The sequence below is a fragment of the Crocodylus siamensis genome, chromosome 2 (assembly GCF_052110815.1).
Source record: "Crocodylus siamensis isolate JL-2025a chromosome 2, ASM5211081v1, whole genome shotgun sequence".
In the NCBI taxonomy this organism is placed as follows: Eukaryota; Metazoa; Chordata; order Crocodylia; family Crocodylidae; genus Crocodylus; species Crocodylus siamensis.
The window spans coordinates 162,335,579-162,360,390 of record NC_143396.1 but is presented as its reverse complement, the minus strand read 5'-3'; the positions used below and the strand labels follow the sequence as shown (position 1 = coordinate 162,360,390).

The window sequence follows — 24,812 nt, the reverse complement described above, 5'->3', positions numbered from 1 at the left end:
AGATCCTGAGGTAAGGGGAGGAGAGGTGAGGGACAGGAAAGTCCTGGTAAGGGGCTGAGGTGTCTGGGTCGCCCTACCCCCACCCCCCCTTCCAGTAATGGGGTTGGGGCCCCATTACATTTATTATATAGTTCATTGTGCTGGGCCCTAGAAAAATCAACAGCATTTCAGGCTGTGGTGACTCCACAGCCCAGTGATGCTCAGTATGTTTGTATACTCCAGGTACTGACCTCCCCTCCTCAGCCACCTACCCTGCACAAAAGATCCACATGCTTATTGGTCCCCACTTGCAACTAAAACCAGGTGTTCTGGTCACAAGTCAAACATGTATATGTAGATGGTGCACAGGGCTGCCTAGTCTGTCTCCACCCCAAAGAAGGCAGGGTCACGGTAATTGCATGTGACAGGTTGAGAGTGGGGACAATAGTGCTAGTTTTTTGGCTGCATAGAATTTTGGTAATGGTTGCCAGACACAAAATTTTAAAGAAAACCTTTGAAGATGATATGGACCTAAACGATGTGTAGTTATTTCAGTGTACTCTTCCCAAGTCTGCATGTAGTCTGAAAGACTTTGAAGAGATGGAGTACACTCATCAAGTCAGTGGATTGTTACGCTTATAATTTTCCCACTGTGTATCACTAATACTTACTTTGTGGGCAAAGAGCATCAAAAAGCATCATGGAGACACCCTCAATCTGGCCACTGGCATCAGTTAGACCTCATGATCGCCAGGAGGAAAGACTTGTTCTTTGTACTACACACCTGCACTTGGTGCAAATTGTGACACAGACCACTCCCTTATTGTCAGCACAATGAAAGTGATGCCAAAGAATCTGCATAGAGCCAAACATGAATCAGCCAAGTATTAACATACACCGCACGAAAGTCCAAAGCAAATGCATTGACTTTCAAAGGACCTTTGAGTTAGCTATGCCTATGAAAGCAACAACTGCAAATGCTGAAGGAACTTGTAGAGGACTAAGAGCAGTCATCCAGGAAACAGCCACAGAAGTATTTAGGAAAAAGAAATGGTCAAATAAGGTTTGGTTTGAGGCACACTCAAAAGAGATGCTACTATGTCTTGAGGTCAAGAACACAGCCTATCTGAAACAACCAGAATCCAACAGAAAGTTCCAAGGCTAAGCTGAAGCATGCCAGGGCGGTGGTGCAGAAAACGGGCAGATGCTGCATAAACCAGTACTGCACTGACCCTATATAAAGTGATACAGTTTGCCTGGGACACAGGAAACCTGCAAGTTATGTATGATGCCCTGAAGAAAGCCCTTAGCCTAACTGTCAGTAACGTCACCCCCTTAAGTCTCAAGATGGCAGAGTAAAAATCACAGATAAGAACAAACATATGTCACGCTGGGTTGAACGTTACTTAGAGCTTTACTCCCATGAAATAGACATTTCAGAAGAGGCAGTGGATCAACTTCCAACTCTAAGTGTACTGGCATAACTAGACAAAGAACCTACAGCTGAAGAGCTTAGCCAGGACATAGATTCTCTAGCAAACGGAAAAGCACCAGGGGAGGATGGCATCCCAGCTGGGGTTCTCAAGTGCAGGAAGGCTAGCCTGCTACCACATCTTCATTAACTCCTAGTGTGCTGCTGGAAGGAAGGTCGAATACTCCAGGATATGTGTGATGCTAATATCACCACTCTGCAAGAACAGAGGAGATAGGGGTGACCACATCTACTATAAGGGCATCTCTCTCCTCAGTGTCACAGGCAAGGCTTTTGCTGGAGTCATCCTGAAAGGCTTGCAATAACTTGCTGACCGTGTCTACTCAGAATCATAGTGTGGATTCGGAGCAGGGAGATTAACAGTGGACATGATATTCTTCTTACAACTGCAAGAAAAATACAGAGAACAAAATAAGCCACTGTACTTAGCACTGTCGACCAGACAAAGGCCTTCAACACTGTCAGCAGAACAGGTTTGTTCAAGGTAAAGATTGGATGCCCTCCAACATTACTCCGTATGATTATGCTGCATTTATGAAAACATGCAGGCCACAGTTCAGTTCGATGTATCAGCCTCTGACAGGCTTGCAGCGAAGAGGTGGAGTGAAGCAGGGTTGTGTTCTGGCACTCACACTCTTTGGGATCTTCTTCTTAATGCTGTTGCATTACGCTTTTGATGGCTTGGAGGAAGATGTGTACCTTCACACAAGATCAGATAGCAAACTTTACAATCTATCATGGCTAAAGGCCAAGACAAAAGTGAGACACATACTTATTAGGGAGCTCCTTTATGCTGACAACACTGCACATGATGAAGGCCAACTACAGATACTCAGGAATTGCTTCTCCCATGCTTGCAGGATGTTTGCCCTGACCATCAGCATTAAAAAGAGACTGGTCCTAGGATAGGGTATTTGCTAGTCATGAACTATCAGCCTTGACAACAAACCTCTTGAGGCTGTGAACAAGTTTTGCTACCTTGAATCCGCAGTGAGTGGCAATCTATCACTAGATGAAGCGCTAAATGTGCACATTGGAAAGGTTGCTACCACTTTCAGTAGGCTCTCCAAATGAGTCTGAAACAATACAAAATTTGCAATCAAAACTAAGTTGCTTGTGTACGAAGCCTGTGCCCTCAGTGTCCTTATGTATAGCAGTAAGACATCGTCACCATATGCATATCAAGAAAGGATGCTGAACACCTTCGACTTACACTGCTTATAACATATCTTTGACAGCAAGTGCCAAGACAATCACCAGCACAGGTCATCACCAAAGCCAACCTGCCAATCATCACTGCACTACTCAAACAGCAGCACCTATGCTGTCTTGGCCATCTCTGCATCCCGAAGGACATCCTGTATGGGCAAATTGCAGGTGGGGAGACAAGAGTAAGATATCTGAAATTGCACTTCAAAGATGTCTGCAAGCAGGACAGGAAGGCTTTTGGAAATGATTCAAACCTTTGGGAGGCTTTAGCAGGAGACAGGACAAAGTAGTACATCCTTAAACATGGAGTCTAACATTCTGACGAGAAAAGTACTCAAATTACGACAAAAATGTGACCAAAGGAAACAGCCTGTCAATACAGTTGCCCCTAGCACCGTGTACAGGAAAAGGCAGAGCTCTTCAATGAGTTCTTCGCTTCAGTATTTCTAAGTACTGACCAAGACAGTTCCCCCACCTTGAATGTAGATAGATGTCCAAAAGGCACTAGACTGCCAAAGGTTAGTGCTGTCTTAGTTAAGGACCACTTGGAGGGACTGGATGGGTAACAGTCAGCCGGCCTGGGTGACCTCCATCCATGGGTGCTGAAGGAGTTAGTCAGTGTCATAGCTGAGCCGCTGGCACAGCTGTTTGAGCACTCATGGTGCTCCAGCCAGGTCCCTGAGGATTGGAAAAGGGCCAATGTGGTGCCCATTTTTAAAAGGGGAGAAGGGATGAGACGGGTAACTTTAGGCCAGTCAGTCTTACCTCTATCCTTGGGAAAATACTGGAAAAAATCATCAAAGAGCACATTTCTGAAGACCCAGCAGGGGAAATGATGCTGAGGGGAAACCAGCACAGGTTTGTCATGGGTAGATCCTGCCAGACAAACCTTATAGCCTTTTTATAACCAGGTCACACACTGCCTTGACACAGGAGTTGAGGCTAATGTCATCTACCTGGACTTTAAGAAGACCTTTGACACAGTTTTACATCCTATTCTCATAGGGAAGCTAGCAGGCTGTGGAGTGGATGCTTACACAGTCAAGTGAGTGGCCAACTGGCTTAGTGACCGCACCCAGAGAGTGGTGGTGGATGGGTTGTTCTCAGTCTGGAGGAAGGTGGGCAGTGGGGTCCTGCTGGGTTCGGTCCTTGGACCGGTGTTATTTAATATCTTCATCAGCTATTTGGACGAGGGTGTGGAGAGCACCCTCTCCAAGTTTGCAGATGATACCAAGTTATGGGGCAAAGTTAACACACCGGAGGGCAGGGAGCAGATACAGGCCAATCTGGACAGGTTGGATCAATGGGCAGAAAGAAATAGGATGTAATTCAACAAAGATAAATGCAAGGTACTCCACCTAGGGAGGAGGAATCCCCAGCACACCTATAGGTTGGGGGATGACCTCCTCAGCAGGTGAGAGGGATCTTGGAGTCATAGTTGACTCCAAGATGAACATGAGCCAGCAGTGTAGCAAAGCCATCAACAAGGCCATTCACACCTTGTGCATTAGCAGCTGCATGACCAAGAGATTGAGGGAGGTGATGTTCCCCTTCTACGTGGCATTGGTCAGACCGCAGTTGGAGTACTGCATCCAGTTTTGGGCGCTGCACTTCATGGAGAATCTGGAGAGGGTTCAGAGGAGGGCCACTCTTATGATTAGAAGACCTAATGATTAGGGTCTCTGAAAGACCCTACAAGGGGAGGTTGAGGGATCTGGATCTCTTCAGCCTTCGCAAGTGATGTCTGAGAGGAGACCTTTTAGCCGCCTATAAGTTCATCAAGGGAGGACAACAGGGAATTGGAGTTGCACTATTTACCAGAGCACCCTTAGGAGTATCTAGGAATAATGGGTGCAGACTAGTGGACAGCCGATTCAGGTTGGACATTAGGAAGAATTTTTTTTACAGTATGGGTGGCCAGAATCTGGAATGGGCTTCCGAGAGAGATGGTATTATCACCTAACTTGGAGGTCTTCAAGATGAGGCTTGATAGACACCTGGCTGACCTTGGTCTGCTTTCCTGCCAGGGGCAGGGGGTCGGACATGATGATCCTTTGTGGTCCCTTCCAACTCTGCAGTCTATGAATCTATGAAACTGTGACCACTGTGGCAGGACCTGTGAGTCTAACATCAGTTTTTACAGTCATAAGAGAAAATGTACCACCAGTCAGTAGAATAGTTGCAGTATCCACTGTCACTTGCTGATGAACGGATGCCATCAAGATATTCCTACAGACTTTTCACCTAAGTAAACAATTGTGCACCTAATTATCATGTATGTAGGAGAGCAGGAGTCAGGGGGAGGAAATCCCCACTTGCTCCCTTCCTCTCAATGTCTGGGAGGCAAGCTGCCTTGCCAGCGATAGGACAAGCTGCAGTGGTGGCTGGAGCAGGGCAGCTGGAGAGCCAGTCCCAGCTCAGCACTCCCAGAAAGCCCAGGGGCATGAAGGGGATACTCTTCTTACCTCATGAGTTCCCCCATGTGGGGTGTGGGTAAGCCCAGAAGCAAAGGAACAGGCAGCAGGGACACTTGGGGCAGCACCGTGACCAGCACAGCTGTGGTCCAGCCCTTTAAAAGGTCCTCTGTAGAGGACAGAGTTCCCTAGAGGGAAAGACCCTATTTGGGACCACTGAAGCTGAGACAAGACACCCTGAGCAGTTCACGCCCTCAGGGGAAGAAATGCCTGACCTCAGCTCACCACAAGTGATTCACCTTAATACAAGACAGATGAGCCATAGCAGAGAAACCGATGCTGATAGGCTGGTAATGTGTGGAGGAGAACCGAAAAGGATGCAGGGAAGTGGTGAAGGGAGGAACCCTATGCCAGAGAGGCAGGGCTGAGGGGCACACCTGCCCTTATTTCTTTATTTTTCATGGCTGACAGACTGCAGGGAATTCCTGGAAATCAGCCAGGAAGGTTTAGCTCTTGTCTGTGAAACCTTAACAGCAGGAGCCCTTAATCATCTAAGAGGCTTGTGGTAGGGGTTGGAGGAGCCCTGCGCCCCACCATTATAGACTTGCGAGATCTTGCTCCAGGCCACAGTTGATTTATTTTTGGACTAGTGAAAAGAGAGCCCTGACAACAGAACTGGTTTCCTTCTCTGGGATAGAATTCTACCTTAATATCATTAAGTTGTGGCAGGCATACATCCCAGGAAGATAGTGTACTCCCTAGCACGGTGCGCAGCGCTGGTTGAGCTACAGAAAAGGGGCATGACAACAGTGTATAATTACGCGTTATACATAATTATACGCTATATCCTAAAAAGCAACTGAATAGAAGGATCAGTTATTCTGAAAGTTGGATAGCTCTGTCCTACAGCAAGCAAGGAATGGGTGACTAACTGAACTTTGAATCACAAAATCTAATTGTTTTGGCCTTTTCACTGACTAAGCCTAACAGTTGAAGTTCTAGGTAGGATTGTTTTCAAGGTTGTTAATTTGAAATTTACCAAGGACCCTTTCTCAGATGTGTAGAATTGTACCCCTTTAAAGGAGGAAAAGGATGTGGGCACTACCACATGGGCCCTCCTCATCAGCAGATGACTAACTGGAATTGTTGCTTTGGAGGAAGTTGTCAGTGCTCTTGACCACAGGAATGCTGTAATGCTTCTGTTAAAGCCTCACCCACTTTATGGTACTAACAGTGGGAAGATGCTAGTCTGGCTGTGGGCTGTGAATGCCTGGTGACTCTGTTAAATGAAATTGAATGAGTCAGTTGCTTTAGATGCATTTCTCTTCTTAGTGCTAGATAAAGCTGCATCTTGTGCTTATGTGCCTGTATTTATCAGCAGAAATAGAAATATGCATTTCTAGAAGCATTTGCAGTGGGAATCAAATTAAATGTTTTTTAAAAATTCTTGCAATTTCAAGGATGTAGGTAGGTTCTGAAGAAGAAAATAAGTTAACTGACAAATTTTGACACTTGAAGGTTTCTCATTCCTTACTTGATACTTATTGTGGCTTTCAGACAGTTTTCTATTTGTTTAATTTTTAAGATAAGAAGAATCTTTCTTACTCTTTCCTATTCCAGTTGTATGAACAATTCCTTCCTCTTATATTTTGTTACACATGGACACCTGCATTTTCTAAATTCAGGGACTGAATTTAGGAAAGGCAGATTTCACATAGTTGCTCACTGAGGAGCTGTTTTAAACCATGAAGACAGCCAGAGTACAGAAATAACTGACTTTATTTGCAGGTTTATATAGGAATAAAATATAAGATGTGGCTAGAACAATGATGACAAATAGAACATTTTGAACATACTTGGCTGTTTGACTGAGATTTTGAGGAAATTAATTTGATGCAATAAAACTTCCTAATTTCATTTTGTGCAAAGCAATATTCAGTTAAAAATAAATGGAGCAAAACAAGTGTTTAGTTGCTTCCTGCTCTTTGGTGTTGAGGAACATTATATAGAAGAGTGAGAAAAGTCTAGCATAGAGGATGTTTACAGTGTAGTTGGAGATTGTTTAACTTCAGAGAGGAAGAGGAAGCTTAGCATGATAAACATTTGTATGGGGGGCTTATCTGAGAGTGAGATTTATTTAAAAATAGGATGCTTGATGATAAACATGCAGAGAACTTTTCCATGGATGAGGAAGTGAGAACCACATCTGTAGTGATGTTCACAACCAGGCTAGATAGCTCAAGGAAACATGCTTGTAGGGAACAAATTAGTGGAATCGGGTGGACTGGAGGTGGTTGGGGGGAGGAGGGTGTTTGACCCAGGAATACAGAATTGTAGATGCAGTGTATAGGTCAGATGCACACTGCTAGGGTAGTCTCAGTGACCTGCTATAATTTTTTTATTAAACCATTCCATTCACTGTTGTTCCCTGAGCATCAAAAATGAATAAGGATTTGAATAATTCTTCATCTATGTAAATTGTGGTTTTGCTACAGGATGATTAATTAATTTGTGCTTGTGTCTACATGTGTGGTCCAGTGTCCCACTTGCCTTGTTTGCTTACAAAAATCCAGCAACATGGTAACTTTTTTTGATTCCCTCCCCCCCCCCCCCCGAAAACATTGCTATAGTAAGTTACGGGCTCAAAGGCCTTGTCCACGTGAGCATGGATGTTTGGCTCCCTGGGAACAACTAATAGCAGGACACTTTGCACCACTGCTAGTTGCCTCTGGGGAACACCTGTGCCACATGCCTTTTGGTGCATGATGAGTTATCCTGGGTGGGTAGGGGAGGCTGGGGCCAGCCTAGTGCTGGTCTCAGCAGCCTTACCTGGGGTCCTGGGCGCCTTTCAGGGCTGTAGCAGCAGTGATCCTGCCTCTCGGAGCCTGGCCAGTGGTCCAGTTTTGAGTGGCACATGCTGCCCCCGCATATGCCACTCCACCTTTTTTTTTCTGCAGGTTTTTTTGACATCTAGATATCCAGGCATAACACCCTCTCCCCCCTGCCTCTCTCCCCCCCCACCAAAAAAAAAAAAAAAAGGGGGCGGGGAAAAGGAAACAAAAGCCTGTGCGGCTCCTTTTGTTGTATGGAGAATACCTGAATATGTAGTATGTGGCACTGCAGACATGTGTGTGGTGCCACATACTACATGGCCATGCTTGTCTAGACACAGCCTAAGTGTTGCTTCCTGAATTATCAAGTGTGTCCTCCTGTAACCTCTAGTTCTGTTTGTTCAGTACTTGGCTGAAATATTTCCACACGTCTGAGTCTACTGAACCTTGTAGTTTTAAGAAGCTCAGTCTGTCTGAGAGAGGTGTGGTTTTGATTCTTGATTCAAGATTCCCTCTTTCTTCATTCTCCCTCTCCTCCCACCACCTCAGTCACTAAAGGTTCATGGTCACAGCCATGCTATGTCTACACCAGTGTGTTTCTTGTCTTGAAAGCCTCATCACTTCTCCTTTTAAACTTGCTTTCTGATGGTGTTCATCTGTCCTGTTAGTTATCCAATATTTAGCTCTTTTTTCTTCATGTGTTCCTGTGTCTCCAACAAGGATGGTGGGGCACTGGAGAATCATATGTATTGGTTGGATTGTTGGCTGCTTTGCTTTAAAATCTGCTTGAAAAGACCCATTCTGCCTTTTTATTCTGAAGTTGTTTGCATCCCACACAGAGATCCATCTGTTGCATAGAGTGTATAAGGAGGTTGTATATCCTGTCTCGAGATACAGCACCAGATTAATCACAGAAGTTACTATGTTTTTCAATATTAATCATGTATATATTAGCAAAATGTTGGTTGCTGGAAAAAAGAAATGAACAGGAGTGGGTGGAGGAGCCTTTCCTTTTTTTTTTTTTCTTTTTTTTTTCCTACTTTTTTGATGTATGAAAATACCTGAAAGGTTTGTTTGGTTGCTTTTATGTTTGAAATGATAGGAGTGCATTTCCCTTTTTTGTAGTGAGATATACTGAGATTATGATATGGTGACACTGTACCCTCAGTGATTGAGAGATGAAATGTTTAATCACTGACTCCCTTAACAACATGCATTTTTACTTTGTTTGTAAATGCTGACAACACTTGTATTTTGGATTCACTGCTGTGGCCAGAGGTATAACATGGAGAAAATATGGCTGGGGCAGTCCTCTTGCACTTTTTTCCCCCCTAACTGTGCTACACCTCTTCACCTTGCTCCATATCTTCTGGCTTGCAACAAGCAGGAACAGCAGCAGCTGGACAGTGCTGTGAATGCAAGGTATGTACTCTAGGAACTGTAGTTTTTTAGAGTGGCAGTGGAGTTTGCTGCTGGAGGTTTTTACCCCATTTTTTTTTGGTATTGAAGCCCATGTCAAGAGCAAGAAAACACAGATTTCAGGAGCAAAAAATGAGGCTGGTGTTCCCTCACCCCCACCCCTCCCAGCAGCAACAAATGCCACTGCTGCTTCCCCAAATATGAACCAAAACACCACATGTTCCATGACACAGGTTGCCTGCAGTGGCTGCTTCCTGCAGCTGAACAGGGCAAGTGGAGCAGGGGACAATAGGATGAGGTGCCCTCTCCCTTTTGGTATCCCTCCCCTTAGGTGGTGCTGGGGGCATGTGCCCTGCTCATCCATCCCATGTTACACTAGCACCTGTGGCTGTTGCTGTTGCATTATTTTGTCCTTTTTACAATATTCTGCCAGGACTATTTTGGGTTTTTTTTGCTTGTCACCTCCCCCTGTTGGTGAGTTGACTCATTTGCATGAACTGAGTAGTTATGGAGAGTACCAGTTTCCTCATCTGCTTCCCTGAGAGTGCTTAATTAATAGGTTTGTTAGGAGCCACTTTCTTTGCTATTCTGTTCAAATTCACCTTGAATGGTAACTTACTATGAGGTGAAGTAGAGTATTGATTGCAAGGAGATTCCTTTAGCAGTAGTATTTTCTCCTACTAAAGGAAAAATGCTTAGTTTTAAGATTTGATTCTTGTACCATTTACTTTAGAGATGAGGGGAGGGGGCACACATAATTAAAATATAAAGTTCATTTTTAGAAATGATGTGCAGCAGAACATTGGGACCACCTGTTTTCTGCTCCTGTTTGGTAGCTCTTAACTGCAGTAGTAGCCAGCTGTCACCTCATATGCATCAAAAACCTGGTGAAACTTGAAAGTACCCCTCCATGTTAGCCTAACCTCTCTAAAACGTACTGTTTCCCAAATTTAACAAGCTTCTGTTGCCCCTGGTGCAGAAGGAATGGACCCTGAATGCACACATCATAGAATCATAGAAAATTATGGTCGGAAGGGACCTCAGGTGTTCATATAGTCCAACCCTCTGCTCAGAACAGGACCCTCTCCAACTAGACCATCCGAGGTCAAGGCTTTATGTACCCTGGTCTTAAAAACCTCTAAGGAAAGAGATTTCATAGCGTCTCTTGGTAGCCCGTTCCAATGCTTTACTGACCTACTGAGACTGAAAGCTTGAAGAAAAAGATGTGTTTTTTTTGCAATGTCTCAGTTGGTCTAATAAAAGGTACGTTTTGGAACCAAGAGTTCTAGATTTTTTGCATTACTGACCTAATGAGCAAGGTTTTTCCTGTTACCTAACCTAAACATCCCTTGGTGCAATTTGAGACAATTGCTCCTTGTTCTATCATCTGCCACCACTGAAAACTGTCTAGCTTCATCCTCTTTAACCACTCTTCAGGTAGCTGAAGCTATATTGCTCCTCAGTCTTCTCTCCTGCAGACTAAATAACCCCAGTTCCCTCTGCCTTGTCTCAGAAGTCATGTATCCCTGCCCCTGAACCATTTCATTGCCCTCTACTGGACTCTTTCTAATATGACCTACATCGTTTCTGTAGAGGAGGCCCAAAACGGCACAGTACTCCAGATGTGACACTCACCAGTGCCAAGTAGAAGGACATAATTGCTTACCTATTGCTGGCAACACACCTACCAATGCAGGTATGCCATTAGCTTTCTTGGCAACAAGAGCACACTGTTGGCTCATATTCAGCTTGCTATCCACTGTAATCCCCAGGTCCTCTTCCGCAGAGCTGCTGCTTAGTCGGTCAGCCCCCAGCTTGTACTGATGGTATGGGCTTGTTCTGTCCTAAGTGCAGGACTTTGCACTTCTTATTGACCCTCATGAGATTTCTATTGATCCAAAACTACAATTTGTTGAGGTCATCCGCAAACTTGTTCAGGTTGCATTCCATCCTATCCTCCAGGTTGCTAATGAAGATCTTGAACGAAGGTGGCCCCAGGACTGACCTCTCAGGCACTCTCCTGATACTAGTCACCAGCTAGACATTGGGACATTGATTACTACCCTCTGAGTTTTCTATCCACCTTACAGTCCATTCATCCAGCCTGTATTTCCTTAGCTTGCCTAGGAGAATGCCATGGGAGAATGTATCAAAAGCCTTGCTAAAATCAAGGCACATCACATCTACTGCTCTTTCTGCATCCATAGAGGCAGTCATCTCATCGTAGAAGGCAGTCAGGTTGGTCAGGCATGGCTTGCCCTTGATGAATCCATGCTGATGGTTCCTAATCTTTGTTGTCCTGTACAACCTCCTTCTCTTTCTTCCCTACTTCTTTACTTTCTTAAAACAGTAGATTCCTCAAATCAAGGTGGCCATATGGGTCTGGCTTCTTTCATTAGTTCACCATTTGTACCCCCTTAACCCAGGTCTGTGTACCTCAGTGGTCTCTTTGATTGTCACAAGGACCTGGATGATCACCTAGGCCAGGGGTGGGCAAAATACAGCCTGCAAGGCCACTCTCTCTGGCCCACAAGGCCCCTAAAAAATTTAGAAAATTAATATTCATCTGCCCTTGGTTCCTGTCAAAAATGACAGGGCAGTAGGACTCAGAGGAAGCCTGGCTGGCTCCCACAACAGTAGGGCCTAACCGGCCCTACCCCCCTCAGCTGGAAGTCCTAGCTGAGGCTTCTGGCCTGGGACCACATGGCTGCCCTGTGCTGGAGCTGCAGGTAAGAGGAAGTGGGGTTGGTGGGCAAGGGCAGGGAAGGACACTGGGCAGGGAAGGAGCCCGGGGAAAAGTGGTCTGGGGAGAAGTTGAGTGTGGGCAGGGGCAAAGTGGCCCCTTGCCCGCCCTGTGGCTGGTGCCCCACACTGCAGCTGTTTGCAGTCCGTGTGGGGCTGCCTGTGCCTGCTCCGGACAGCCCCGCATGCTGTGAGTGGCTGCAGCAGGGAGTGCTGGCCGTGGGGCAGGGGAGGGGCAGCTTTTTCCTGTGCTCAGCTTTTCCCCAGGTTCCTTCCCAGCACAGAGGAAAGCGACTCCTTGTCTACCCCGTGGCTGGCGCCCCACGTTGCAGCCACTCGCAGTCCACGCAGGGCTGTCCAGAGCAGGCAATGGCAGCCCCAGGCAGGCTGAGAGCAGCTGCAGCATGGGGCGCTGGGCGTGGGACAGGTGAGGGGTCTCTTTTTTTCCCCACCCTCCCCACGCTCAGCACCACCTTGTGACCTGGCCCCACTGCCAGCCTGGACCCCGTTCTGGCTCTAGGCTTGCCAGTCAGGATTGCAGTGGTGGCAACAGCAGCTGTGGCCCCCTCCCCCCCACTTGCTGCACCAGGCAGTGTTTGCCACTGCGGCCTCTGGGCTGCCCAGCGTGTGAACTCCAGGCGGGCAGCAGCAGACAACACTGCCCAGTGTGGCACGTGTGGGGGTCGTAGCTGCTGCTGCTGATGGGCGAGCTGGGAGCCAGCTTGTAACTTGGCCCCGCCACCAGCTTGGGCTCCAAGCTGGTGCCGAGCGCAGGGAAAAGTGGCCCCTCGCTCACCCCGAGGCCAGTGCCCTGTGCTGTAGCCGCTTGCAGCCTGTGTGGGGCTACCTGTGCCTGGTCCAGACAGCCCTGCGTGGGCTGTGAGCGTTTGCAACAGGGAGTGCCAGCCATGGGGCGGGCAGGGAGCTGTTTTTCCCTACACTCAGCACCAGCTTCTTCCCTGCCGGCCAGCAGGGGGTCAGGGCTGTGCACTGGCCCCTGCCTGTACCACGGGGCTGGCGGGCACTAGGAGTGAGTGGGTGGGGAGCCAGTGGGAGCACGGGGCCCACACTGGTGTCCTGGGGCCAGTGTCGGCAGGGCCCAGAGCAGGGTGGCAGGAGTGTGGGGTCCCAGCCAGCAGGGGCTCCTCAGTCTCCCTGCTGGTGCAGCCCAGCCCAGCTCTACAGACCTGTGCCAGCATTGCCCTACTTTGGGCCCCACCGGTGCTGGCCCTGGAACATTGCTCCTAAGATGGTGACCAAAGGGCTGGGCATCTGTCAAGGAGCAGGGCAGGGCTACCCATGCAGCCCTTGACAGCCTGCCAAAACTGGGTAAGCAGCCCTCCACCTGAAATAATTGCCTGCCCCTGACCTAGGCTATGTCCACATGTGCATGGACATTTGGTTCCTCAGGGACAACTAGCAGTGGTGCACCTTTTGCTGTTGCTACTTGTCCCTAGGGAACATCTGTGCCACGTGTCCTCTGGCACATGGCAGGTTACCCTGTGTGGGGTAGGGAGGCCAAGGCCAGCATTGGGGTGGCCCCAGCAGCCTTACCTAGGATTCTGGGCACCTCCTGAGGCTGCAGCTGTGGCGATCCTGCAGTGCAGAGCCTGGCTGGCAGCTGGGGTGCAACTCCGGCTGGCCAGGCTCTGGTTTTGAGTGGCGCACACTGCCCTCACATTTGCTGCTCCACTTTTTTTTCTTCTGGGTTCTTGACCCCTGAATATCTGGAGGTCAAATAATCCCCCCATGCTGCTTCCTTGCAGCGTGGAGAACAACCAGACGTATGCTATGTGGCACCACAGTTGTGTCCACAGTGCTGCAGGCTGTGTGGCTGTACACATCTGGATGTAGCCCTAGTCTTTACATTTGGGGTCACTTTCTGTTTTTCACTTCCCATCTACATGTTCCTATCCACAACTCTCCACAATTCCTGGAAGAGAATTATTTACAAACCCTGCAAGTTTTTCTTGTTCCATATAAAAGAGTCCTTTTTGTATTGCAGCACAGTCCACTTGCAAGCTAGGAAGATCCTGACTGTAGTGGATGGTGCAGTTGCCCATAAATATACATATATTAGACAGTAAAATTGAAATGAATTACAAACTTGGCTTTAGATGCTCCTTATTTGGTCTTTGAGCTTTAATGGAGTGCCTGCTTACTTCCTGAACAGTTCCTCTATTGCCTACCATGTTCTCTAAAGGAAAAGTCTAGTGCCAACCTGAATAACTCTCCTTCTCCTAGGATACTTTAAAGCCTATTCATTTTGCAAGCTTGAGTGGGCCACCATGTTTCTTTTCTACATGAGCATGATTTCATGGATAATGGCCATCTACAGAAATTGTTGTGAAAACAAGAACCTTCCCCCTCTTCTTTGGTACTTCACTTTATTATCCCCATGAGGGTTTAAATAGAATCTCTTTAGTGGGTCTTCAGCAAGTGTGGATAGTAATGGATACCAGCATTTTGGGGGTGAAGACTTCACATGGAGTCTAACATGTATCAGGAGAAATGAGAATCTTCTAATTAGTTTGGTAAACTTAAGGATTGTAGGGAAATTAAATTAAAACATTATTCCACCGACTGTAACCACAAGAAGGAAGGGAAATGTTTAACAGATACGTTAAGCTTGGAACTTGAATAGGCAATATGAAGAAATCTGAATGATTGTTAGAAGAAAATAAAGCTATAGGAAAGAGAATAAGATTTTCTTTATGACTTGTTCATACATCATAAAACAGTAAAGAAAAGGACACCCTACACACCCCTCTATTTTTTTTTTCCTAAGCTGCCTCTACTGGCTAAAGTTGGGTATGATGAGAAATGTTTATGGTCCTTCATAAAAGGTTGACACTTGCTATTTTAAGGAAGAAAACTAGCTTTACAAAAAAGAAAGGAATTGGAGATCATCACCCTTTTACGGCTTAGAAGCCCAAGACATGGTATTAAGTTAATGTTCAGATATCCAAGGGGTTGCCCCCCTTTCCCTGAAGGTGTTGTTTTACGTTCAACAGAATTTAAGAAACTGATGAGTAATTTCCAATTTTAGTAACTTTCTTTATCTCCAGCCCTTGTTTAGTTTTAGTTGAGACTTGATGACTCAATAAGCAGTTTTATCATAGGCTTGGTACATAACATTAAGTTTTCTCTTGTGAAACACTTTAGAAATATAATTCTCTTTGTTGCACTCATGATGTACAAGGTCTTCTCCTCAGCTTATTTCTAAAAATCCTAGTTTTAACAAGTGTGTAATCTCATGTGTGCTGTGTGTGTTCATTTCTCTTTTGCTTTGGGTTGTAGAGGGGCTGTGATAGGAAAAATCAAGTCAATAGAAACACTTCTTTACAATATAGTCAAACAGGCTGTTGATAGATATTATATTTTTCTAAGTTTCATTCGGACTACAGCCATCACCTATATACACATGGACATCTGTAGTCCAAATTAAAATTGGCTTCTGTCTGAATTAACTAATTCCAATTGAATGAGGTTTAAAGTCAGTGCAGGCTAGGGCCCTCCGAACTAGGTAATTTAAACTGTATTAATTAATATGTATATATGGTGTTGCTTTTAGGAAAAACAGTCCTTAGGAACTGGCAGATAAGCATTACAAATATCAGACCTGGAAAGGGAAACTTAGTTGGTTTTTTGCAACATAATAGAGGCTATGAGGCACAAAGATAACACCTTCAGAAAGTCTAATGTGTAACAACAACACCTTACAGTGACTAAGTATCAGTATCCTGACTCTGCCCCTAGTCCCACCCAAGCATACTGGTTCTGGTCTGTGAAGAAGGAAACTAGCCCCCTTGGCCCCCCCCCCCCCCACACACACATTGGCTGAGATGGTCATTAACACTGGCATCAATTGCACCCATTATGGCTTTTGGAACAGCACTTTCATAGATGTCAGTAGGTCCACAACAATGTAGCAGTGCTTAAACAAGCTTATTGTCACCTCTTAATTGCTTCCAGCCACAAGTGCACATAAACCTGCACGCAGGCTGCAAATTGAGTCTGTTACAGGGCTGATGGTCAATTCTTGTTTATTAAGCCTTTAAATTTAATTTGGAGTGTGTGATTCAAGTTGGTTAATATGGTTTAGAACAAGGGCTTTCAACTTTTTTTACTAAGTGTACCCCCGGCAACCCCCTTTTTAATAAGTGTACCCCAGCAGGGGTGGCATGTGCCTGGATGGTGGCAGGGGGGAGGGGTGATGAGTAGGCAGACAATGAGCTGGGGGGAAGAGGGTGGTGAGCAGCGGCAGTGCGGTGCCTGTGGAAGGGCGCCGCTGCTCTTGCCATGCCCTGACCCTGCTCCTGTGAGGCAGCGGCACTCTGTCCCTGCCCGCCCCCGCATACCCTCTGGGACCTTTCAAAGAACTCCTGGTTTAGAAAATGGTGAGCACATCTACAAATAGCCAGAGTGTTCAAGTTCATCCCCATGTTCATAGTGCAATTCATTGTTGTGTCTCCTGGAACATACATACCTGCATCCATACGTGACTGTTTTATACCATTAGAAATCTTTTTAAAACGAAACACTGCAGAAATGACACGTGATGTCAAGAGGAGGTGTCCTGTTTGTCTTTTAAAGTTCCTTGACTACTTCATTTAACAACTCCATCTCCCCAGCACGTACTTATGTTTTGATCTTCAATTTTCAACAGATCTGTTAGCAGTTGACTCTCTCATTGTAGGCTCCGTATACTGGCTCATTCAATTAAACCTACTTCTGCAGATACCTGAAGCCTTGCATCCAATACATGTTTTAGATAATTTGGAAATGTAATATATTATCTTTTTACTATTAAAACTTAAGGATATTTTCTTTAGTTGCTTCAAGTTGTTTTCATAAGGTCCTGTTTATTCAGCAGCGTACACATACACAGTTCAGCATTTTTAACAACTATTTTTAATGATCCAAACAGAAATATCTATTTAATTTGGAATTGAATTTAGTGTAAAATAGAAACAGGAAAAAAAGTGCCCAAAATTTTCTACCTACAATTCCTTTCAAACAACTCCTACAAATATTTTCATCAAATATAACTTGTGGGCTCAAAGAAGATATAAAATCCAGAGGGAAATCACAGAAGAAGCCCTTGGAAAATAGGGATTTGGAATGGAAGGATCAGTTCTACCATTACTATAACACTGCACCAACAACACTATGCTTCTGTATATATTTAAAACAATATTAACCCAAACTTGTCATTTCTAAGGTACATTTGGAGTTGCTGTGTGTGAGATGCATCTTTTTTAAGTAAGATTTAGATTGAAATAGGCTGGCAATATGCTAACATGACTAGTACATTGTTTTAATTGTCTGAGGACCCAGAGGGCTATATCTTTATGAAAAAAACAGCTGTTTACTTTCAGGGAAGTAATAGCGACCTTTTACACTATCAAAAAAAAACTGAGTGGAAAGCACTGCTGGCTACCTCCATTCAGATTTATTTTTGCCGAAGTAGTACAGTTTCATCCCTCTTGAAAGAAAGTAATTTAAAAGTGATGGGTTTATCTTTTCTTCTTTGTCTCTTGTCAGCTACAACCCATCTCATCGGTTACTTGGGGAGGTGGGAGAGAATTTTATTGTGCCACTCTCCTGTCTCTGAAATGTAGTCCTCCTGATTCTAGTAAATCATTTTTTTCCCCCTGTTGCCTGACCCAGTTTACTGTGCAGTGCGTGGGTGTATGTATTGTATTCCCTGATGTCCATCTGGTAGTATAATACTATGAGAGGAGAATGCATTTTGAGTTCCAACTAATTGTTTAATAGAAACCAACAAGTCGAGATGCCTGTAATTTTATCTCTCTGATTTTTGTAAACATCCTTCTTAATCTAAATAAAAATCTGGTGTGAGGAGAAGTGTTAATCACTTAGTGCTATGCTGATTCATGACTTATATAGCCTTCTTTCAGTTTCTGTTAAGTTCTCTAAAACTTTTTCTCCCTCTATTTCACAGTGGTAGTCGCTCTTCTAAAACATTTAAACCAAAGAAAAACATTCCAGAGGGGTCTCACCAGTATGAGCTACTAAAACATGCAGAAGCCACGCTTGGAAGTGGTAATCTCCGGATGGCCGTTATGCTGCCAGAGGGGGAAGACTTAAATGAATGGGTTGCAGTTAACAGTAAGTCGCTTGATCTTTTCCTGTGGGAGGTGGGTAGCAAATGTGGCCTAGTCATGAATAAGGACACCTGCATGTTGGGTATTTCTTCATGCACAACCATGTGTTGTACTGCAATTAAAAAAAGCAAAAGATGGTATAGTTTAGAGAATTTACAGCAACTAAATGGCTCAAAATAAATAACCCCCTGCTATGTCTGTTGAAAATAGAAGTTTTTCCCCAACAAATCACTGCTTTTTGTGGTTATGAACAAATACTTTGGTTTTAAACTTTGTGAGTTCTGAAGGGGAAATGCCAGTGCTGTATTTAGCAAATAGCTGGTAAGGGGCCACCTTAGTGTAACTTCAGTGCTTTGGGGTGTTTGTACACATGCTCTGGGAGCAGGGGGTGCTTTAATTAGAGCGGCTCTGAGAGTTGCTCTGATTGATACACAAGATGCTCAGGGTGCTTTAATGTCCCTGTGCTTTAAAATGGCAGCAGGGGCACTTTATCTAAAACTTGTCAAATGAGCTTTAGGTAAAGTGCTCTTGCTGCCATTTTGAAATGCAGGAAGGCTGATGCATGAGATGTGGGAGGCGGCTGGAGCCCAGTAATTGCCATGCTCCAGCAGACTTGATAAACTGAGTCTGCTCCAATGCGCTGGAATTCCAGTATGTTGGAGCAGCCCCCCTGCTCATGTATAGGCACCCTTAGTTTCCAGCTAAACCTGTTTTACTCAACAGCATGGTTATATCTTTCTATTATACCCCAGGGGATTATGCAAAGAAAAATTCAAAATTAGTTGCCGAGTCCCAGGGACAGGAGATCTGGTCATACCAAGCTGGCTCTGAGCCAGCATACATGGTTTGCGGCACTGCAGGCAGAAGCTGTGTGTTGTTGGGCCGGGTGGGCTTAATGCCTCTGTGGGGCTTCCAGCATTCAAGCGGGAAGCCACACATGGAGGCATGAAATTGTGCCATCAGACCAGGCTGACTCCGTGCCTCCACATGTGGCTTCCCGCTGGAGTGCTAGGAACCCCATGTGGAGGCACAGAGCCAGCCAGTGCAGCCTGATGGCATATGGCTCCCACCTGCTGTGCCATGAGCCCCACATACACAGAGCCAGCCTGGCTTGGGTTGAAGGCATGCACTAGCGGGCCATCCAGGACTCAGTTGGACCTGTGGGCCATTGGGAGGCTCCACGTGCCATGACCATGAGCACTCCAAAGGCCTGCTGCCTGCTGCTGCTGCCGCCACCATTGGCAACAGGGGCTGTGTACCTTGGGGAAGGGGAGGTGGGGAAAGGAAGGGGTGCATGTGGTGGGAGGGCCCATGCCCCCCCCCACACATCTGCCCACAGACCCCACACCCACCCCTGCAGGCAGGAGCTCCACTTACCAGCTGTCTAGTCGTGTGCCACTGTGCTCAGTGCCTCCATATGGCACAGAGCCCACCCAGGTTAAATTATGCAAAATTATGCAATTTTGCATGGTCATATATTTTATGTGCAAAATTGCATGGGTGCATAATTGCATAATTTCCTGGGGGTGTATGTCTATGGTGAGTTTAAATCTTTGGATGAGTAGTTAGGGCCAAGTCTAAAACAGATGTTAAAATTGCAAGCAGATATGTAGAAAAGCTTTCCTTCGTCCCCTAAAAAATGTGCAGGTTTTCTTTGCAGCATTTCCAGTATTACCCTCTTGTTCCCATTACTAAGCTGTTAGCCTATGCTTTGGTAACTTTTTCATTTGATTATTCTAACCTCCTCCTTCCTGTTTGTCTGTCTCTTCTGAGCCAGCCTGGGTAAAACAGACACCCAAATGTATCAACTGTCTTCTTTGTGCCACCTTTCTTGGTCCCCAGAGCTTTCACACAACAGGCTGCCAGCGGTTGATGACTGAATCTTTCTCCTCCATTGGAAGTTTGATTTTTTTTTTTTTTTAATTGCTCTTTTTACCATTATAATAGTACTGTAAAATCCCCTTTTTCTGAATGCTGAGTAGGGAATGAGTTCGTCTTGGCTTGAGGGACCCAAACAAAGGAAGATGAAGAACTCAGGAACTGCCCTGCCAACTGTGACCACTGGTCCATCTTGTCTGATGGCACATTTTACAGTAAGCTAGAGGAAAATGGGAACTGCCCAAATTAGAGAAGTGTGGAATAAGCTTTTGCCAGAGGATTTTTCTTTTTCTTTTATAAGTGTCTGAGCTCTTTCTCTAATGCACTGAAGCGCTTCTAATGAAATTGTGGATGTTCTTGTTATCTGTGTAGATATCTAGCCTCTTTTCTGCATCTTGATACATTTGGTCTTTAGTTGCACAGGTCAATTGCTATTTTATATGGCTTTCACCTTCCAAATTTGCTGAAAATCCCACAAAATATGCTTTTTCATAGAACGCTAGTAAAGGATTGGGGAAGTCCTGTGTATACAGTGATCATGAAAGCTCTCATGGGAACATGGTTTTCGCATTTTCATTGGTAATAAAGATAGCAAACTGTTACAGATATTATGCAAATGTGTTGTCAGAAGGCACAGCTATACATCTGGGAATAGAACCCAAGAAGCTTGTTTCTGTGTCTTTTGTCTGTACTTCTTGGTGCCTGAAAGTTTGCATGTTATCTCTCCCAGCTATACATTTCATCCAATAAAAAATATCATGTTCTTGTAGTGGTGCTGTAGGACCTGGATTATTTGTATCCGAGTGGCTGGCATCCTGCTTGGCTCACAGCAGGTTGCTGAATTAAGGACAAGGTGCTCAATTTGCAGCTTTTCTTTTGTAGGGTGTTGTTTTTCCACTCAGGGTGGTCCCACGTTGGTGGTAAGAGAAGCAGTACCTTTTGAAATTAAAAGCCACAGCAAACACCTGAAGTAGCTCAGCAGTCCTGCTCAGTTGTCTGTTGTGGCCCTGTGTTCCCCCAGATGTTTTGTAGCGAGATTAAGAATTTAACACTTTGAAATATCCAGGTTCTACTGTACAAGTGAAACAAATGGCTGTATTGTATCTTTAACCCTGAATGAAAGGGAGTTAATGTGACAGTGTTTTACTGTATTTGAACATGCAGATATAAGAGCTACGTCATAATAGCTTTTGCCGGAGTCATTTGATACTAGTATAATTGTTACATTTGTCCATGTTCTTACTTTAATTGGCAGGCAATGCACATCTTCAACTGGAGAAATTACTTGTTTTTTTAAAAACCTATGGGCTTCAGAGCTGTCACCAAAAAGGGGAAGTGACGGTGCCAAAAGAAGAAATAGGAAAACATTTTGTTTACTTGTCACACATTGGTAGTTTTGGAGGTTGGCAATTTGTTTCGTGGCCTCTTGATACTCAGAATGTGGGCCCAAGCAATGACAGTTATCTTCACAAAGCTCACGTGGTTTCAGATGCATCTGCTTTTAAACATACGTTGCTGTTTGTGGCTTTTTGGGAGTGGGGTTGGAAAACTTCAGAACTCTCAAAACTAGAAAGCTCAAAAATGGCTGTAAGCTACAAAAGCTGCACAGGCTTTTTGATATTAAAAGATGCTTTGTTTCCCCAGCAAGTCTTCCCTTTCTGGGACTGCTTTTCCTCAGCATGTCTCACCAGTTGCTATTGTTGTGTTTCCAAAGGGAGCCTGTCTATTGTGAAAGATAATATGCACCTAAACATGTGATCCATCAGGGTTTTTATTTATTTATTTATTTATTTTTGAGTTGCTTCCTTTTTTGGTGCTTGTTAGTTACACAGCAGCAGTTTGCAGCCAAAATATTGCATCTGATGAAAAATAGGATGCATTAAAAATAAGTAGCAAGGGTTTGTAGGTCATTAAGTTGCCATGTTGTTTATGGAGCCGAAAGGATCTCTTCTTCCTCTTTTATCAACTTCCTCCTCCCAAACTTCCATCACTCTACAAGGCAGTATTTTAGCAATCCTTAAATTCTGGGTATGCCAACACCTTTTCTGTTGGACAGCTGCTCAAAAGGAACAAACTTTAGAATAGGTGAAGGCTGAGCTGTGGAGGGGTTTGTACTGCTTTGTCTCGGCCTCAGTCTTGTATCATTTGTGTCATGATGCTGGACCTGGGAACCTTAATATTACATGTGAGCTTAACAGTATCCTGCTAATAGGACTTTTAGGAATGTAGCATTTTATAACTAACAACTCTAAAAATGTTGTCTTTATAACTAGGGCTGGTAGTACAAACATAGCTATCTGAATGTTTCAGAGATTAGGTAGGAGAATATTCAGCCATTTGCACATCCAGAGTGACGAGCCTGGTTTGGATTTGAATTTTCATCAGATAGCACATGGCACTAAAGGGCCTCATTTGTCTGTCCCCTGCAGTGAATGAGGGCAATAGTTGAATATATGTGTTCCATTTCCATAGGGAAATGGTTAATGACCCTGGTATTGAATCGACATCACCCAATTAAGATAGACATGGAAGGTCTTAAGTCTCTCATCACTGTTGTTGAGTCTGCAAACAGACTGAAATGAGACAAACTGTGCATCTCTTCATTTGTCAAGGCTTGCTGCATAGCCAGGAGAGTTAGAAACTTCTGTTCAGCACTGCAAAGCAATTCTAGGTTCAGGAAATTACAGCAAGACCTTGAAGATTACTTTTGAAAGATGGTTTCTATCACAGAAACTGTCATAACAGGTGGCACTACTGGCACCCTGGCTGGTCTCATAGTTTCATAGTAGCTAGGGTCAGGAGGGACCTGAACAGATCATTTAGCCTGACCCCCTGCCACAGGCAGGAATGAATGCTGGGTTCACAAGACCCCAGACAGGTGATCATCCAACCTCCTCTTGAATTTGCCCAAGGTTGGGGCGAGGACCACTTCCCTGGGAAGTTGGTCCCAGATTTTGGCTACCCTAACTGTAAAAAATTGCCTTCTGATCTCTAATCTAAACCTGTTCTCCATCAGCTTATTACCATTGTTTCTTGTCACCCCAGGTGGTGCTGGGGAGAAAATTTGCTGTTGATCTCCCCTGATGAGTTTGTAGGCAGCCACTAGGTCTCCCCTCGGCCTCTTCTTGCTGAGGCTGAACAGGTTCAGGTCCCTCAGTCTCTCCTTGTGTAGGGCCTGTCCTGCTGACCTCTCACCAAGCAGGTGGCCCTCCTTTGAACCCTCTCCAGGCTGGCCACATCCCTCTTGAAGTGTGGCGCCCAGTACTGGATGCAGTACTCCAACTGTGGCCTGACCAAAGTCGCATAGAGGGGGAGTATCACCTCTCTGGACTGGCTTGAGATGCTCCTTTGGATGCATGACAAGGTATGGCTGGCCTTGCTGGCTGCAATCTGGCATTGGCTGCTCATGTTCATCTTGGAGTCAGTAATGACTCCAAGATCCTGTTCTGCCTCTGTGCTTTCAAGAGGGGAATTTCCCAGCCTGTATGTATGCTGTGGATTCCTTCTCCCAAGGTGCAGCACCCTACATTTATCGATGTTGAACCCTATCCTATTCTTGTCTGCCCACTTTTGTAGTCTGTCTAAATCTGTTTGCAGCCTCTCTCTCCCTTCAAGTGTGTCCACCTCACTCCACATCTTAGTGTCATCAGCAAACTTAGACAGCATGCTTTCCACCCCCTTGTTCAAGTTGCTGATGAAGATGTTAAACAGTGCAGGCCTGAGGACTGAGCCCTGGGTTACTCCAGTGCTCACATCTCACCAAGTTTGAGTACAGCCCATCCACCCCTGCTCTCTGGGTGTGCCCCGTCAGCCAATATTTTACCCATCCAACTGTGTTGGCATCAATACAACAGTCACTTCATCAATAAATTTCCTTCCTCATCAATAAATTAAGATGGGACAGCTGCTCCACAATACAAGTGCCATGGCACAAGCTGAACGTTGAGATTTTAAACGCACTGTCATGGTATGTATGATTCCCTCAGCTGAGAGCCAAGATCTGTTTGTGGAAAGGCTTGAACTGCTGATGCTGGCTGTGCTAGCACCATTACTGTTAAGAGGCTTTCATACTTAAATGGAGTTGTCTTGGCAGGCTTCATGAATAATACATTTCCACAGACTTAAAAAAGCTTCTGCTCTTGTGGATTTGTACCATTTTGGGCTGGGCTCACCCAGTAGCAGAAAATGTTCTTTTTATCCCAAGAAGTGTTATCACTGCTTGAAGAATTCAGTTGCCACCACTTTAAGATCTGCTCTGTAACATGTATTTTGTCATTAAAGCTTTATTTTTAATTTGGCCTGCGTGTCTTAGTATTCCTCAGTGTTCCTTTGAGTGATGTTGGAGCGTCCTGGGGAGTATCCAGGGCGATCAAGATCAGTCAGTTGAAAGAAAAATGAAGGTGAAGGAAGACATTGATTAGCTTGGAGTTAGGATACCAAACACAGATTCCTGATTTTTAAAAGGCAGTATGGATTTAGTGTCCATTGGCTTCATAAGTTACTGCCTGCAGTGAGAACTGCTCAGAGCTTAGCAACTGAATGTTTTGTTACCTTCTTAGAAGCCTAATTTTGGACTCCTATTTAAAAGTCACATCTAGGATAAATTGAATATCTTATTTCTCCCAGAGCATGTCATAGGACACCACTGGAAAAACAATAAATAAATAAATAAAGCGAAGAGCCTGGTTTGTTTTAGGGGAACATACTTTATGGTTTA

At 45.0% G+C, this 24,812-nt stretch overlaps 1 protein-coding gene across 1 annotated transcript in view; it reads left to right on the top strand.

Annotated features, from left to right (window-relative positions):
• MOB1B (MOB kinase activator 1B) overlaps positions 1-24,812 on the top strand; it is an 85,562-nt gene that overhangs the window by 35,805 nt on the left and 24,945 nt on the right. The window contains exon 2 of the mRNA XM_090031972.1: positions 18,055-18,221. Within this exon, the coding sequence (XP_089888098.1) occupies positions 18,055-18,221 (167 nt within the window). The remainder of the gene's footprint in view (positions 1-18,054; positions 18,222-24,812) is intronic.